Source organism: Anopheles merus, chromosome 3L (assembly GCF_017562075.2).
Source record: "Anopheles merus strain MAF chromosome 3L, AmerM5.1, whole genome shotgun sequence".
NCBI classification, from domain to species: domain Eukaryota; kingdom Metazoa; phylum Arthropoda; class Insecta; order Diptera; family Culicidae; genus Anopheles; species Anopheles merus.
This window is the reverse complement of record NC_054085.1, coordinates 13217235-13234144: the sequence shown is the minus strand read 5'-3', so window position 1 is coordinate 13234144 and position 16910 is coordinate 13217235. Positions and strand designations below refer to the sequence as shown.

The 16910-nt window shown below is 41.6% G+C and overlaps 1 protein-coding gene across 1 annotated transcript in view; it reads left to right on the top strand.

The window, feature by feature from the left end:
• The window catches only part of LOC121599745, a 32100-nt gene extending 17192 nt beyond the window's left edge, over window positions 1-14908 (top strand). The window contains exons 2-5 of the mRNA XM_041927795.1: window positions 11445-11969; window positions 12990-13225; window positions 13306-13440; window positions 13527-14908. Of these exons, the coding sequence (XP_041783729.1) occupies window positions 11445-11969; window positions 12990-13225; window positions 13306-13440; window positions 13527-13707 (1077 nt within the window). The 3' untranslated portion in view covers window positions 13708-14908. The remainder of the gene's footprint in view (window positions 1-11444; window positions 11970-12989; window positions 13226-13305; window positions 13441-13526) is intronic.
• The last annotated feature ends 2002 nt before the right edge of the window (window positions 14909-16910 follow it).

The following is a 16910-nucleotide window of genomic DNA, read 5'->3' as shown; positions in this document are numbered from 1 at the left end:
CAATCTTGTCCCGTGTGCAAACCGCGCCAAATCTCCCAGGAATAGAAGAACAAACAAAGATTTGGTCACATTTGCGTCATAATTACTGGCAGTGGTGCAGTGCAAACGGGGGGAGGGGGGGTGTTAAAGTGAAGTAATAAGGTGTTTGAAGTAGTGGAATGGGAATTGAACGAGCCATGCTTGCATTTTAAAGACATTTTAGGTTTAATAAATGCGTTGTGGAAAGCTTCTAAAGTGAGAAAAGCTCTTTTGACACATCGTCGCATTGAGAGTTTTGTCACCATTTTACGTGTTCAAATGAGCTCTTAAGATCAATTAGATGGCTTTAATGCAATCACCAATGAAGTAAATTTCAACTAATACGAGATCAAAACGAGATCGTCGTAAAAAAACTCACCAGTTTTTATTATATACACATTTCCTTGACTATATATTCTTCTTCAACTTGTAAATTTGTGTACTACATAATTTAAAAGTTGAAAATGAAAATATAGACAAGGAAATGTGTTTAAAATGCTTCAATATTTTGTATAATTTCGATATAAGTTAAAAAAATCTGGAATACTAATTTGACCTCTTCAATCACAATTCTTCACACCAAGATGCATCTTTGATCCCTTGATCAAGTGTGAGTTTAATTGCAACTCCTGCAATCACCTTCCATCAATGTTCAATCGAACCTAATTTGAAACAACATGTTTAATTTTCATCCTTGAATTAACGCGACACGACGGGACGAGATGGTGTAACGATGAAAGCTCCTAATGAATGATCGTACACATTTCTCCCCCCGAAACCGACAGAACACGTACCGGCGCGTGCCCAATTGGCCATCTCGTACATCTCGGCGGCATCGTAAAGCTCGTAAAGCATCCACGTGTCGAATCATTTTGGCATGGACGCAATACGCGCACATAAAACTCCACGCTGGGCACTATACGTGTTTGAAGCCTAAAAAAATGAATGATCGTTTGGCGATATACCGTTTGGCGGTACCGTGTGAATGAGACGGGGAGGAGGCAAGTAATAGACACATTCCAACGACCATTCACTTCCGTGGGTAACTTCGACCATCCCCCCAAAAAAGAAAAAAAAAAACATTCGAACTAAACGCATACGCACACACACTCTCGCGGCAAAAGTTCATTGGGCTCTATTCCCACGATTGAAAACGCACGCACGAAAAAAAGGGGGCCACAAAACCCGCGCAGTAGCCTTCCGAGCCCTCACACATTGTAGTACGTGTGTGTGTGCACTGACACAAGGGTTGGTGCGCGACTCACATGCGCTTTTAGGGAGGTTTGCGCCACAGCTTCAATTAACCTCAATATACACGCCCGTACCGACCGCACGACCCCAAAAAAATTATCCAAAAATCTATATATACACGTGTGTGTATGTGTGTGTGTGTTCGCTACCGCATTTTCCTACTGGAGGGAGTGGAAAGATTGTTTTCAATTTTTGTTTCTATTTTTGTGCATACCGCTGCACACGCCGCTTCCTACCTTCGCTTCGTATGGTTGCGCATTCCATCCAAACGCATCACAGCGTGCCATGAACAAAAAAAAACTATTGCTTACCATCACCCCTGTTGGGTGGTATGTTAACGATCGTCAGCAAAAGCGCTTCCTCGTGCGGCGTAAAGAAGAGATGCGAGGTTGCAAAGTTAGACACCGGGCCACCTTTTTGTTCCTATATTTTCATTTGTTTTGTTTTTCTTAACTACCATCCCCTCTTTAGGTAGTGCCTTTTAATGGTCCCAGTTTATGGGCAGTTAAGCAGCAAGTATTATTGTGTGGTTTGTTATTCGATTTTTTTTTGGGTACAATTAATTGATTTTATCACTTATTGTAGTGGCAAATGCGTTTTTTATTTTGCTTTTGCATTTTCTCTTTAATGTTCCATACTTCAGCTTAATTAACACTTTTCGTGGGTGGTTAATGATTAAATTAACGTGCCACGGCTCATATATTACACCGATATGTGCTTTTATTTTAATAAGCAAAAGTATTCTAAGGTCTATTTTTTAAGCAAACTGTGCTAAACAAAATTGCACCATTGCGTGTCTCTTCTGTTGTGGAATTTCAAATCGTTCTGTCAAAACCACCAAAGTGCCAAAAAAAGTACCGTTCCGTTGGGGCTCAAAGTTAACGACCGGTAGAAGAAAAATGATCCCCCTAGCAAGCGTTCCGAGCGTCGGGATCGCGCAAGCTCCCTCGCCACCGGTAGATTTTGTCTACTTTCTCGGCTTCTAAGCTTCGGGCTAATGCTTGGAGCTTTTCCACGTTGTTACACCGTCCATCGAACGCCGCTGTCCCGCGGGAACAGGAAAACGAACATTAAAATCAATCAAAAGCAATGCGACTTTAGGGGGGCTAGAGGAAGCAAACGATCAACACGAAATAAAAAAACGCTAACACTTTAAGAAAAGCACCAACAATGTGTTTCCTTTCGGTGCGCGAGGTGTGAGGCGTAAGAAAGTTTTTCTTCTAGCTTACGTGTGCCCACCCCATTTAGCGTTCAATAAAAGGGTGTCTCCGTATTGGCGCCGACTTTTTCTTTTCGCCTGTAGCATTTATTTTCATTCCCAACAAAAATGTTTAAGCCGTTTTCCCAAAGCCACAGGCGACAACATGCGCTTAGCGTTCAAACGAAAGCCTTATTTATTGGACGAATCTATTCGAAGCGATCAAAAATGCAGATCAAGCTCGCCCCGAGCAGATTGTGTGTTGTCTGTGTGTCTTAATCGTGCTTGTGATGATTTATATCTTGTCCCGCAGCTCTGCAATATCAACTGGTGGAGAAAAACGATAGCTAATTAATAACTTATTTACAACACTCCAAACGTCCAAACGATCGAAGTTGTTTTTTTATCGTTATTGCATTGATCATGATAGAAAGTTGTGTAATCAGAGCATTGTTTGGGACAAAACGGAAAAGGGGAAACAACCCGCCAGAAGCAAAATTACTATCAGACAATGTCCGATCGGGTGATTTAAATGTAATTAAAGCGCTTCAGAAGAAGCATTCAAACAATGTGAGCTATTACGGGTGCGAGCTTTCGTCTTGAAATGTTGCTAATGATGGGAAGGAAAACTCTTACCCCACAGCTCTCGGCTCACCGTATCACTAGGATTGTTTTCTTCTCTCTCAAAAACAAATTGTACCGGGCAAAGCTTGGTGCCAAGTCAACAAGCGCACACTGTCACTGTATAAACGCGCTAATTGAATTGTCAATTAAACTACCTTTAAAAATGTCCAATTAACTGATCACAGCTCGATTAGAGGGAGTAAAAGTAAGTACATGATTTTCCGGAATTTTCCTCTCCACCATCAGCAACGGCAAGCTGGTAAGAGAAAACCGAAATCATATCTGCCAGTGCCGCGTTGTCAGCCCGCGATCTAGCGTTGTCTTTCGCGGGCGACAATCTTGCCCGGGTTATCGTGCCCGGGTGAAACTGTCGAGGGGCCCTGTCCTGTTCCTGTCCTGTTGTGAAAGAAAAAGTGTATGTTACAATTCCGATGCGAGGATAACGCGCCGGTCGTCGGCCGGTTGCATTTCACTTTCAAATTGAAAACTGTCCCTTTCACAGTACGCCAACGTGCTGTTGCTTCAGCTGCTGCTCGCTTCGATCGATAATGAGCGCAAACGCAAATAAACGGTCCACCAACGCTGTGGACCATTGTCACCGGGCAAACGATCCTGTTTTTCCCAGGTTGTAACAGACCGAACCAGAAGGGAGGAAAAAGAGAAGGCCCTCTTCAGGCCTTAAGAGGGGCAATTAACGTTGCTGCAAAGACTGGGGCGCATCTAGAGAGCACTTGCTCTAAATCTTCATGTCCCCCTTCGTCGGAAGAAAGAAGAAACCCGCTCGATGGCAAAACGCAAAGACGATTAGACACTGTTTTCTCGTGCAGCGTGTATGCGCTACAAATGGAGTGGGCCCGTGCCAAGGCCGAAGGCCAACGCCGGTGTGTGTTTGTATCCGCTGGCGTGCACGTTTAGCGAACTTGAAAGTGAAAAGTTTCCGGTTTGACTGGCTTTGACCGTCGGTAACAGTGCGGCAGGTTAGGTGGAGAGTGTGCCGCTGTGTAGCAGCGAGTCTCGGGCAAGTACCTTTTTGCTGGATGCGTGCTGGAAGACCGATGATGGCCTAGTTTCGGTTGAAAGTGTCTGCCCGTTGGCAGGTTGAGCTGGCAGGATAGGCAGGGTATCTTGGGGGCCGGTAGATGTCTGGTAGCTATTTTGATCCGATCGTCAATAATCTTGCAGTCATCAATCTTGAGAAATCCATCCACGACCGTCGCAGTGGAAGCTCCATTGCCGCCAGATAAACATCGGGGCTATCGGCGCACATCGCATCGCATCTACCGGCCGATGCGAGACTGGAAGTGAATAATTTCGCAGCGGAATTTCAACGACAATGACCATTTTTGATCGAATCGTTTGGCTAAATTGCTGACAAATCATCGACCGCCGATGGGGAGAATTTACAAAGTAAGGTTTAGTGTAAAATGTAGGCAAAGAACTGAAGGGGAGCAGTAGAGAAAGTAACACGCAGATGAAATAGTTGTATTATTGGAAGAGAAAATAGAACGCACTGGGATGTTTCATCATTTATAACCGGTTTGTTTTTTTACTTGTAGTTTGACACATGAAACAATGTTAATACCTCTTATTGGCCCTGAGGCATTGGTTGATAAGCAGTAGCGAGAAAGAGAAAATCAAATATTGATTTATCCTTTGTTTTGTAGGTATCTGTATACATATTTGATCAAAAACACTTAAAAGCTGTTCAAAAATGAATATCTTACAGTAAAATCAAATATTTATTTCATTTCTGTCATTTGATTGTTGTAGTGACTCGTTTCTAGTGACTTTGAGAATAGGATCCTGGTCATGGCACCAACCGTTTCGAAATATTTTATTTTAATATTTTTTTTGCTCAAATTTGATACGTTTAATTCATTTCAAATGTCCACCTATCATGCACGAGCAATGCCCTGACTGTAGCAAAGACCTTCAAATCTGCAATAATAGATCATTTTTGTCACAATTGACTGCTATTCACCGAACAAAGTGACCAGCAGTAGCAGCAGAAGCACCAGAAATGCTCTTTAACCGGGTAAAATCACCCCAAATAAAGAGCGATCGGGTGGCCGAGCGGCGGCTTCACATGGATGAAACCGGAAGGTATGATTGTACACACCGGAGTACAGCCATGACTGCCATGGCATGTTTTAGGGAGCAACCGAGCAACCGACGTGTGGTTTGTTCGTGTGAGATGGGTTAATGTTGGATTGTTTCTGTGCCCGCGTGTTCATTTTTGTTTCATTTTATGCGTCACAGTTTGATAGCAACCCTCACCACTTTTTTCCTGAGCGGTAGTACTTTTAGTCTGTGTTTGTTGCGTTCTGCTGTTGGTGTTCATGGATGCGGAACCGGTGCAGAACAGAATGGATCCGTTCGGGACAGTTGAAATTATCTCTTTTTTATTTTTAATGCACTCGTTTCGCTTTGTTCTTTACATCGGAGCACGAAGCTGGTGTTTGCTGAAATACTTACAATACTTGATTTTAAAGATAGCCCAAAATGTAGCAACACGTTTTATAATTAAGGGTGGAAAAAGACATGGTCGAGAATTTACCCATTTTAATGACACTAACAGCCACGCTTGAATTCAATGGAGCGAAACATTAAACAAAAATAGCCATAAATTGACTCCAAATCCACCCAAAAGTTAAGCGTAATGCCTTTGAGTGCACGAAGCACTTGCTTCGCTGCCACAAATCCAGCGGCCGCCAATTAGCTGCGATAGATTGGGAATAGATTAGGTGGCAATAAATAACAACTCCAAGGGAATGAGTCTTTCAACAGTGCTCGTTATGCTGTTGCAGCTTGATTACTTTTAACAAAAGCTCCATGATTTTGAGAGCTGCGCCAAGAGCTGCCCCGCAACGATACAGATACAGCAGCCGGTTCGTTTTTCACGGCCACACCTAGTGGAAGCGAACCTGACGGTGGTGTTCTCGTTTGTTGGAGCATGCTTATCACACAGCAATTCAATTTATTGTGCACTTCTAGCATTCGACAATAAACAGAACCCGCCTGATAAGATAAACATCGCGGGCCCCATCGGTCCGAATCGGTCCCATCGATTGCAGTTTGCTGTTTGGTGGTTCTTATTCCTTTTTTCTTACGTTTGATCAACCAGCGATGTCGCGAACGGCCCGATAGCGTTCGGGTGAATGGCTAGGCGGTATCTGCTGCCACTGTGTGGTGCGGTTGTACACGCCGTCGACCCTCACCTGTCGCACACTTCCGGCCGGAAAAGATCTTTCCTGTGCGATAATCATCCGCCTCATTCGCCTTACCGCAGGCGCTCGTGTGCCTCTGGTCGATGGGAGAAATTTTAGTAGCCCCAATTACCGCCAAGGTCCGTCTGACCTGCCGTGCAATGGAAAGTAGGAGGAAAACACTGTGCTACTGCTGTGCAGAGCGGGCGAATGAAGCCAAATTCGGGTCCAAAAATGTAATAATAATGAGGTTCGTCGCTTCGTCTAGCGCACGCGGTCGTTGAAGTCTTTTGTTTCGCATCTCCCGCCGATGCGCGGTTTTTTAGCTGTGCCACCAGTCAAAGATGAGGGGACGAATTGCTGCTGCCCATCTTTCTCATTTCCGTTTTCGTGGCCGATCATAAATCAGAGATCAGAGATGAAGTTTTGGACATTTCGTGGTTTCCCAGCGTGGTAATTAAATTTTGCGAAAACTTGGCTCAACTGCACGATGGCATCTGGATGGGGGGCCTTTTTTATTACAGTGCTAGAGAGTTGTGTTTGACGTTTTAATGCAGTTCATTTTGGAAAGTTGAAGGAAAATGCTTCTTTTAAAGCATCCTTTAATGCGACCTTTGTTTCTGGTTCTAAATTAAATTTTAATTGGTTTCTTAGAAGTTTTACACAATTCTACCGCTTTACGCAAGCAACCACCATCTTGTTCTTCACTCTAACGGCACATTTTAGTTTTGAAGAGATCCGTACGTCGAACTGCAGCTACATTAACCAGGGTGCATGGGGCCCGATATTGACACGATCTATTTACACACACGCCTCACTGTTGCTCAAGTTCCGGTATTTTTAGCCTTGTTACCGATGGATAGAAAATACATAAAAGCAAACCGACACACAAACACACACAGAGGCGCAGAGGCTCGAAAAGACCTACATTCCGTGCACATCTCGCTGACACCATCGTCATGCTTCGGGAGGCAGAACTAACCTCTCACCCGGGTACTGCTGCGGAACCCTTTCCTTCGCCCGGTCACCCGGTGCCAACTTTCCTTCCGTTCCTTCCGTTAGCTCCGGTCGGTACCGATCGCATCGCAGCGCAGTGCACCCATCCATGATGATGGTGATCATGCTGGTGTGCTGACATAAATGCATCTTCTTTGCCATCAATTTTCGGAATTGGGCTAGCGAAATGCGAGCAAGCATCGTCTTCGCGACGTGCCGGGCGTTGCTTACGTTTGTTTCCTCCGCCCTGGTTCCAAGCTCAAGGCTTTTTCCCCCGCGCGCGCCAGCTGTTACCCTGGCTCATGCGATCTTTGCCGGTGATCATTATCCGCCCTACGACCCCTGTCGCTCAATCAACTCAGCCTGGGGAGCTGGAGAGGTGTCTGTGGCAGGGAGATAATAAATTATTTACGCCGGTACGGATCGCCTCAGAATTAAGTGGGTCATGCTACCCGACAGGAGGGGGTCGATATCCCCCGCCGGCCGTGTGGGTATGTGAGGAGAAATTTTAACACGTGCCACGTCTCGTCCCGCCTGCTCGCCCAACAATATTACCTATCATCCCGCCGATAGTGGTACACCATCTTGCTTCTCGCTTTTCTATTAACACATACCGCCAGCCGCCCGTGCGCTCGGCTGTGCTTTGGATTAAATTGCAAATTGCACCACCATTGCGCTAAATCGCTCACGTTTTGTTCGTTGGAAAAATGGATGGGGTAGCGGTGCAATGGGGAGCGTGGGGGAGCCGGTGATCCCATAGCCATTAACCGTGACCTCATGAGCACGACCGCGCGCGCCGGACTCCTTCGGCGTGTATGCAGCTCCAACACCATCAGCAAAAAAAAAGAAAACACCTCCTCTCCGGTGAACGAAAAAGGTTGGTCAGTTTTCTATTTTCCTTGCCGTGCCCCATAGACGCTTTGATCGAGTTAAGTTGTGTTTTCCTTTCCTTTCTTTTTTTCATTTGTTTTGTTTTGTTTTAGTGTGTGTGTGTGTGCCGACGGTCACCGAAAAGCGTACCCACATTAATCGTGAAGCCCATACGTGGGCGTTGAGCGGGGCTGCGTTGTTCGGACACAAAAGGGAAGAAACATCTCTACGAGCCAGAATGGCGAAAGAAAGGTTCAACGTGCTCGAGTGGCACTAAAAAATATGTTTTGCAGGGCGTTTCTTGCTAGGATCAGGCCTAGTGTGTTCCTAGTGTGTTCCTGGTGTGTTACACGGTTCCTCGGTAGACTAGTTAATTGAAATCCTAAATCAAATTCGTACGTAATCTGATCGGAAAGAAATAATTGAAATTAAAGGGTAATTGATTTTTCTGTTTGCATTTTCTTGCCGTTGGGAATTCAATAAGGAAATGCGTTTACTGCATTGCTTGTCAATTATTTGTTATCTAATGACAGCGCAAGAAAGGGATTGCTATAATGGGTAAGCAAGCAAACGATTAATTTAAATGATATAAAGCGTCAGATTGAATGTTTTGCCATTATTTCTATATAGAGCAGAGCACAGAGTTTTTTTTTATTAAATAGCTCATGTGTTTTAAAATATATTTTCAAAATTGATAGCAAAATAAATAAAAAAGATTAATCATAACGAAAACTTGAGAAAAAAGCGATAAAAATCAAAAGTATAATCTCTTGCTTCCTGGTCATGGCACCAGCAATAATCCGTTTTTTTAAATAATATAAATCATATTTCATGTTCGTTTAAAAAAACAACCAAGTCCATTCTATTGTCAAAAACTGTCCATCACTCTTGTGAATAAGGAAAATATTTCACAAAATTATTCAACTGGAAAGCCCTGCCTAATCCTGGCATGAGACCGGGCGTGCTCTCAGACGGGAACACCAGTCTTGCTGCAAACAATTTCCGCCCGTGCTTTCTATTGAAAATAGAGCCATTAAACGGGTTGAATCCGCTACAACCCGATGGGGTTGGCCGACAATCACAATAAAACGCTGTGCAAAAAAAACCCTCTCAAACCCCCTGACTCGCTGTTCAAATAAATACGATTTAGATTTGTTAGCTTCCTGTCACCGTCGTCTCGTTGTTAGCACGCGTTCGGCGGCCGAACGCTAGGGGTCCGATCTTATTATCTAAAGCCTCACCATTTACCGATGGCAGTGCAGTCATGCGTAGGATCGTTGCCGTTTGATCATTGCTCTTTGTTTTGCACATTCCCCACGGGGGGTAGGGAAATAGTTTCCATTTCCGGGATTGGGTTGAACAGGCCGATGTATCTTAATTTCTTGCACACTCTCATTCATACGCAAACGGTGAATTGGAAGCGAACGGATGCGAATTTGTGTTTGCAAATTTGCGCGCGAAATTCGATGTACAGTGTACCATTAAGTTCGATGCTCGGTAGTGCAGTGGGGTATTATTTTCGTCGGAGAAAACAAACATAAACAAGAACCAACGCTAAGAACACGTGTTGGCATTAGAAATATTGTAGTTTTTCCTTTCTTTTGCTGGCATACCACAATATGATTACCAATTTTATAGACATTTTACCATGAGCATGCAGCCGGTATTGTAACAGAAAGCTTCTCGAGCGTAAGAATGGCAACTAAAGCAGGAAGAGAAGTAGTAGATATATACACCTCTAAACATGTTCTACGGCGGGGGATGCATGAATTGTAAAAAAAATCGCTTTTGCAAGTTGTATGAAACTGATGGGGAGATATTCATTTGGTTTGTTAACTTTAAGTGATGCTTGCTTTAACGCCAGCGGCATAAAATTACAATTAAAAATAACGAAGCAGAACATCACGGTTGAGCATTCTGTCAGCTTGAGTTAAGCCTTGTTATTACTTGATATTTTATTGTTATTACAAGCTTCTTTTTTTAAATTACCATTTTTGTGTTTTGTTATTTGTAAAAGAAAAGTGGCAAATGGTGTTATCTGCGGGAGGCTTGTCTGTAAAATTATTCTTATCAAATTGTACAGGAAATCATTCGAAAAACATTAAATATTCGTATGATTTAAACAAAAATATTTAACTATACCTTGACTGCCAAAACTTAAAAATTAAAAATATATAAAGAAAAAGAAAAAGAGAAAAAGAAACGTATAAAGAGGGAGAGAAAAAGCGAGCGAGAAAATTGAACGAAATAAAATAAAACAGAACAAAAAATATATAAACATAAAAAAATTAACAAAGGAACAAAAAAAATCAATATTATCCAGGAAGCACAAATATAAAAAAAACTAATAAAATTGAATAATGAATGTATTAGAATATTCCCATTAAAGAATTATAGCAAAATTGAATAAAATATATTTTTGAAGTAAATGATTGAAAAAATTTAGTCTCTATATTTAAAGGAAATGCGGATTTTCCCCTGAAATAGAACAGCTTCTCCTTATCCCCCCTCCTGTCCAATCTAATCCCAAGAAAAATAACATTAATAATTCAATTCTTGGCACCGTAAGCAATCGAAACCGTAGACCTAATTTTCGCTCGCATTGCAGTCTAGTGCCGGCGCCGTAACCTAATTGCCCCATTTCCATTTATGACAGCTTCTCCCGCGTACTCCCACTGCACTCCTACCCTAATTGAAGTTTCGACCAGATCGTATCAAATTATTGAGTGGTATGGCGGGGTGAAAAGTAAAGCGCAGCTTCAGCAAATTCCTGCACGTGATTTCCTAACCTCGCACAAACATGCACACCCGTATGCAGATGATGTATGGAGAAACCGCCCGGCTCAATAATGGGCTCTAATTTGCACCGAATAATTTCCTATTACTTGCCCGCAGCTTCGGACGGCTCCCGGTTCGTGCGTGGAAAGTGCTTAACACTGCACGGGCCAGCGGGATTCAAATGTGGGTTAGTGGGTGCGTAAATGAGGAGATCCATTGCTAGACGCGAGGAACGCGCGCTGGCTAATTGACGCCGATAAATCAGTATCAGATTCGTTCTTAGTGGCCGTGCGCTAGATCGGGGAGCCGCAATTGTGACCGAACAATAACCTTATCCGATGGACGGTAACGAGTTGGATGTTCCGTTGTTGGAAAGTAGTTTGGAGGCTTTCGAATTGTGGCGGATTTTCTTAAGTTTTTTTGGCATTCATAAACTTTGTTTTTTAATAAATGATCATCACTAACAGAATCATTTCTTCCGTTGTTTGCTCCACTCATTCCAGATCGAAGACCCGCTGAAGCGGATACAGGAGGAAATCAACGAGGTGACGCGCCGGGAGCAGGAGCTGCGCGAAGGTCACCGAACCGGCACCGAGGAGCGGAACGGGCTGGACCTGAACGATGACAACCTGTCGTCGGGCAACTCGGACGATTCGGGCCTATCGCTGTCGCCGACGCCGGTCCACTCGCCGTCCGTGTCCAACCTGAAGGACAAGCTGGAGCAGAACGGGAAGGAGTCGGCGCACCAGCGCCGGGCGGAAGAGCAGCAGCGCCGCGCGTTCATCTTGCCGAGCACGAAAACACTCACCCGGGCCCGCTCGACGCCACAGCTGTTCCACACGTCGACGCCCCCGAGACGCTTCAACCCGAACCCGAACCATCGCGGCATCATGCAGAAGTTTATCGCTTCCCGGGGCCGGCTGAGCAAGCTGGCGGCGAACGGTGGCGCCGGGGGCCACAACGGGTCGGCTTCAGCCTTGCCGCAAATGATGACGAGCATGGTCAGCACGAAGGCAGATCCTATCGTGGTAGGTTTTGTTTCATTTTATTTTGTTTTATTTGTTTCGCAAGAGCTTTTCTAGGAGGGCTGAGAGAAGATGAAAGTATTCAAGAGGTTATTTGGGTTTATTTATTTCTTTGTTAGGATTAGTTTTGCCTCTTTTATGTTCTGAGTTCAATGCTCGCATCAGTGGCGATCATATCATTTTGCTCTACATTGGGTGGTCTGGAGTTTTGGTAATAAATAGGATTTGCCAAAATGGTGATAGAATCAAAAGGGACATTAATCTTTTTTCTGGACTGACGTCGCTGTATCTTTTCAAACGTCATACTATAATTAAGTCGTATGAAGATCACGATCTTCCGAGGTCTTAAGTTACAATCGGCCAAGAAAATGTTTCGTGAGCGTGTTTGCTATTTTTAAATAACTTAAAGTATTAAAAAGAAGAAGAAGAAGATCAAGAAGAAAAGAAAAAGTAAACGAATAAGAAGAAGAAGAAGAAGATGAAGAAGAAGAATAATAATAAGGAAAGGAAGAAGAAGAAGAAAAAGAAGAAGAAAAAGAAAAATAAAGAGAAGACGAAGATGAAGGAAAAATAAGAAGAAGAAGAAGAAGAAAAGGAAAAAAGAAGAAAAAGAAGAAAAAGAATAAGAATAAGAAAAAGAAAAGGAAGAAAAATTAGAAGAAGAAGATGATGATGAAGAAGAAGAAGAAGAAGAAGAAGAAGAAGAAGAAGAAGAAGAAGAAGAATTAATAGAACTTGAGAGATTTTAGAGTTTTGTACATCGTTTCATACAGGCTTTGAAAATGAGATTTAAGAGTAAGTTGCTTCAATGTTAAGACACTAAAATCGTGAAGACCCTTGGTAGAGTGAGGTCGTGCTTAAAATTTAAGTTATTTGCAGATCAAATTCTACCTTTTTCAGACTCTTTAGGGCATCCAAATAATGTTTGATAATTTAAACAACATCAGCACATTTCTGATAGCATCAGAAACGAAGCGCCAAACAGTGCATCAAAAAACATCTTTCCTGTTTCTCCCTTTCCAGCCCTCGGTCGATCTGAGCCGCTCACATCTGATGATACTGCCGACGGCCATCTCCACACCGCCCACCATCGAGCGGGACTCGAACGGTAAACCGATCCGGCGTGGCTACGTCCCGGTGGAGGAAAAGATCCAGCGCGAGTTGCGCGATCTGAAGACGCGCGAATGCGAACTGAAGCGAATCCGCAAGCTTAACCGCAACGCTTCCCAGTCGGACCTGTTGGACATGAACTATGATGCGTAAGTTGCACCAAGAGGGGCTAGTTGCAAAGTGGCAGCAGTGGAAAGCTCATCATACGAAACCACGCTTCCCATTGCAGGTTCGAATCGAGCGAGGAACTCTCGGACGAAGACAACACGGACGAACCGATCTATCCGCTGGCGAGAAAGCTACGGTCGACCAAATCGATCAGCGAACTGTGTGACGCCCTGACCAACTCTAGTCTTTCGCCCAGGTACGATAGGCAGCGATTAAGTGGGACAAAGCAAAGCAAAAGTGTCAAAAACGTAAACTGATTCCCCTTTTTCCTACCGTTTGCAGGGAAACTCCTTCGCCACTGTTTGAAAACCGCTCGACGCGTATGGGCACCGGCTGCGGTGGAGGCATGCGACCGGCAATGTCGCTGGCCCAGCTGTGCGATCTCGACCCACAGGAGGCACCTTCGTCGCACAAACTGATCGCCCAATGGGAAAGTCTCATCCAGCAGAAGCAGCAGCGATAGATTGAAGATTGGCGAGAGGGACGAATCATCCCAAATCCCGCGCCGTAATGCGGAAATGTGCGTTAAATAGTATCAGCAAAGTGAGCAGGGTTGTAGGAGGGAACGAGTCCCGAGTCCGGTTGACCCGAAATGAAAAGTTAACTAATTTAATGTGATGTGTTTTGTTTTGGTTGCGTTCAGTTCTACATTCCGTGTGCAAACGCAAACAATCGTAATAGTTTAACTAGGGTTTCGGTTCCACATTTCCATCAGCTGCTCTTGCCTTTTAATATGTTTTTTTTTTCTTTTTTCCGTACTATTTGTTACGATTTGTTCATTTTTCCCATCAATTATAAATGGCTTTTTTGCTTTTTATTTGTCACTTTAAAGAGCTACAGTTCCATTTGCTACATTTTACGCTTTTACTAACCTGGCCGTTTTGTTTGAAATAATTTATTTGCTACTTATCAGAAATTGCATTATTAGCGTTGCATGCGAGTGAGTGAAGCAGTTGAAAAGTGGTCACTTGCAGAAGCGAATATTACAGAGTTGTTTTATAAATTATTTAAACAGGAATAAGCCAAAACTCAATCTAAAATTTTTCAATAAAACTGCTTGAGATTTACGTTTCCTACTATCAAACAGCAAAATAGATAATTTTGCTTTTGTCATGAAGTTGTCACTTCCTTGCATAATCCTACGTTAAAGCGTGTTGGTCGAGACGCTTACACGAACCTACCTAAAGCTGAACTCATGCAACAAGAAAATAGGCTCAATGTTATCGTAAGACGGTAGTCGCTAGGAGCTTGTGTATTATATACTTATCGTCAATGTTTAGCATTATGCACAAAACATATAGTTATCTTAAGGAGTGTTACAAAAAACATTATATCGTTTATACTTTCATCGGTTTGCAAAGATATAAGGAATGTTCGTCGGTACTGTTTTGCTAGTATGTAATAGTGACAGAATAGCTGACAGCTGGAGAGGCAAATTGGAGGCATTTTTTTAATTTTTGTCAGCGAGATTAAAAGAGTGTCCGTATCGAGCGTTTTCGTACGTTTATATGCTTAATGTGTTTATATTTATGCGTTTTTCTTTTGTTTTTTTTCTTCCTTACCATTACCGAGCTATCTGTGCGTTAGTAATGGACACACTTAAGCAAGGATAATAAAATGAAATAATTTGAAAATAAAGTGCTTCAGCGATGTGCTATACCTTAGAGTGTTTGTCATTGTGTTTGAGTTCCGGTAGGTATTGCGTATAGTTATCAACATGAATCTTCTTAAGTCATTTTCATTAACAGGTGAGATAAGTTTTGTTTATTGAGAAAACTAATAATTAAACTCGATTGGAGTATGAATAGTTTTGCAGTACTTTTAGATCATTTGTACTAAATGTAAAGCTTTTAATGAAAATATGAAAAATACATTTCTAGTTCCTCGAATCTCCTTCAATCATTGAACATTCTTAACTAAGATTCTTTGATATGATGCCTTCGTAAAGCATTTTTAAATTTTTTGCAAAAATAATGTTAATAAGATATTGAATGTTACAGACGAACACAATCCTCACTATTATGACACAACATCATTTGTACAGAGTAAAGCAGTTCATTATCATACAATAAGATATATTATACTTACATATACCGATATACTAAGTATTTATATTTACTAAAGTGGGAAATATTTAAATTTTCTTTTTTCGCATAGTTCGTATCACACAATATTCTGTGAAACAAGTATGCTTTCAGAAAAAAACCTTTGTAGTTTCATAAACAATTAAAACTGAATAGTAAAGATTTGTGATGATACTTTATTTATTTTATTAGCGTAATACTTAACCAATAAATTCATTTATTTATTGAATCTTGATATATGCAAAGAAAAAATCTTTCTATTTAAAAAAGCGTTATACTGACGAAATAAAAAAAAAGAAAATAAAAATCAAACAGTAAAAAGAAGTTGATTAAAGGTACTGATAATAATCAGGCTTATTCTATTCTTGCAGTCGAGATGTAGAGTGGAATATTGCGAGAAGTGATTTGGCAGTTTTGAAGAAAAGTATTTTTAACACAGTTTTACAGTTTTCTGCTCTGAAAAAATAAGTACTCATATGTGTTTAAATTATTTCGAATATCATTCAATTGTCATTAAAACCAAATTCGATGGACCAACATAAAAACAAACTATAATTCAAACTATAAGAATTTTCTTGATCATTAGGATTTCTTATTTATTTGCTAACGTTTACATTTTATACGCATATTTTCAAGTCATCTCCGAAAGTTGATCTGGCGTTTTTCTCAGCTAGAATTCTAAAATAACTGGTATAATTCAAATAACAACCAAATTTCTCGACTCGAATCGAGTAAATTAATATAAAAAGTCTTAATTAGTATTATATCTAATTAACGAACTAGACTCCAGATTTTTATCCAATCTTTAATACTGGAATAATCATATCACAACAGTAGCAATGCGATGATCCTAATACAAAAGCATGAATACATATTTAAAAAAAGAAAATTAATCAAAAGGACTTGAAGTATATTTAGAAAAGTAGCCAAATTTTATATGTTATTGAGTTATGACATAATGAAAAATTAATAAAACTGAAAATGAATTTTGAAGAACTATGACATAAAATCGTTTGAATATCGACCACTATCCAGTTGATCATCCGGTGGCATAGACCACTGTTCGACTGATCGTGCAAAGGCGTAACGCTGTGTAACAGCTGTTATTTTATTTCACTCCATCATTGTAATCATCACGAAATGAAAATTGTTAGGTATCATCCATTAATTACGTAACGCTAAAATTGAAAATTTCCAACCCCCCACCCTTCCCTAATGTCACAAACTGTAACGTCGAAAGATACCCCCCATGAAAATTGCGTAACGGATTGACTTTATTGTTGTTCATTCACGTTTTGGAATTGAAACAAGATAAATTTATTTTAACATTTACATAACTAGAAGTTGTTCCATATAGCAATGAAGAATATTCAAATCACGAAAGGCATCAAAGGTTTCCGTAAACCTGTTTAGGCCAGCATAACCGCGTTGGTTGTCAATTAAAGAAGCATGAACACCGTGTAGTACGCATTTTGTTATTCGAAAAATGGTTTACAAAAATTTTATTTTGGTTTACGTAGTAAAAGATTAACTCCCTCCCCCATGTTACAAATCGTAACGCTTGTGGACACGCCTCTACCAC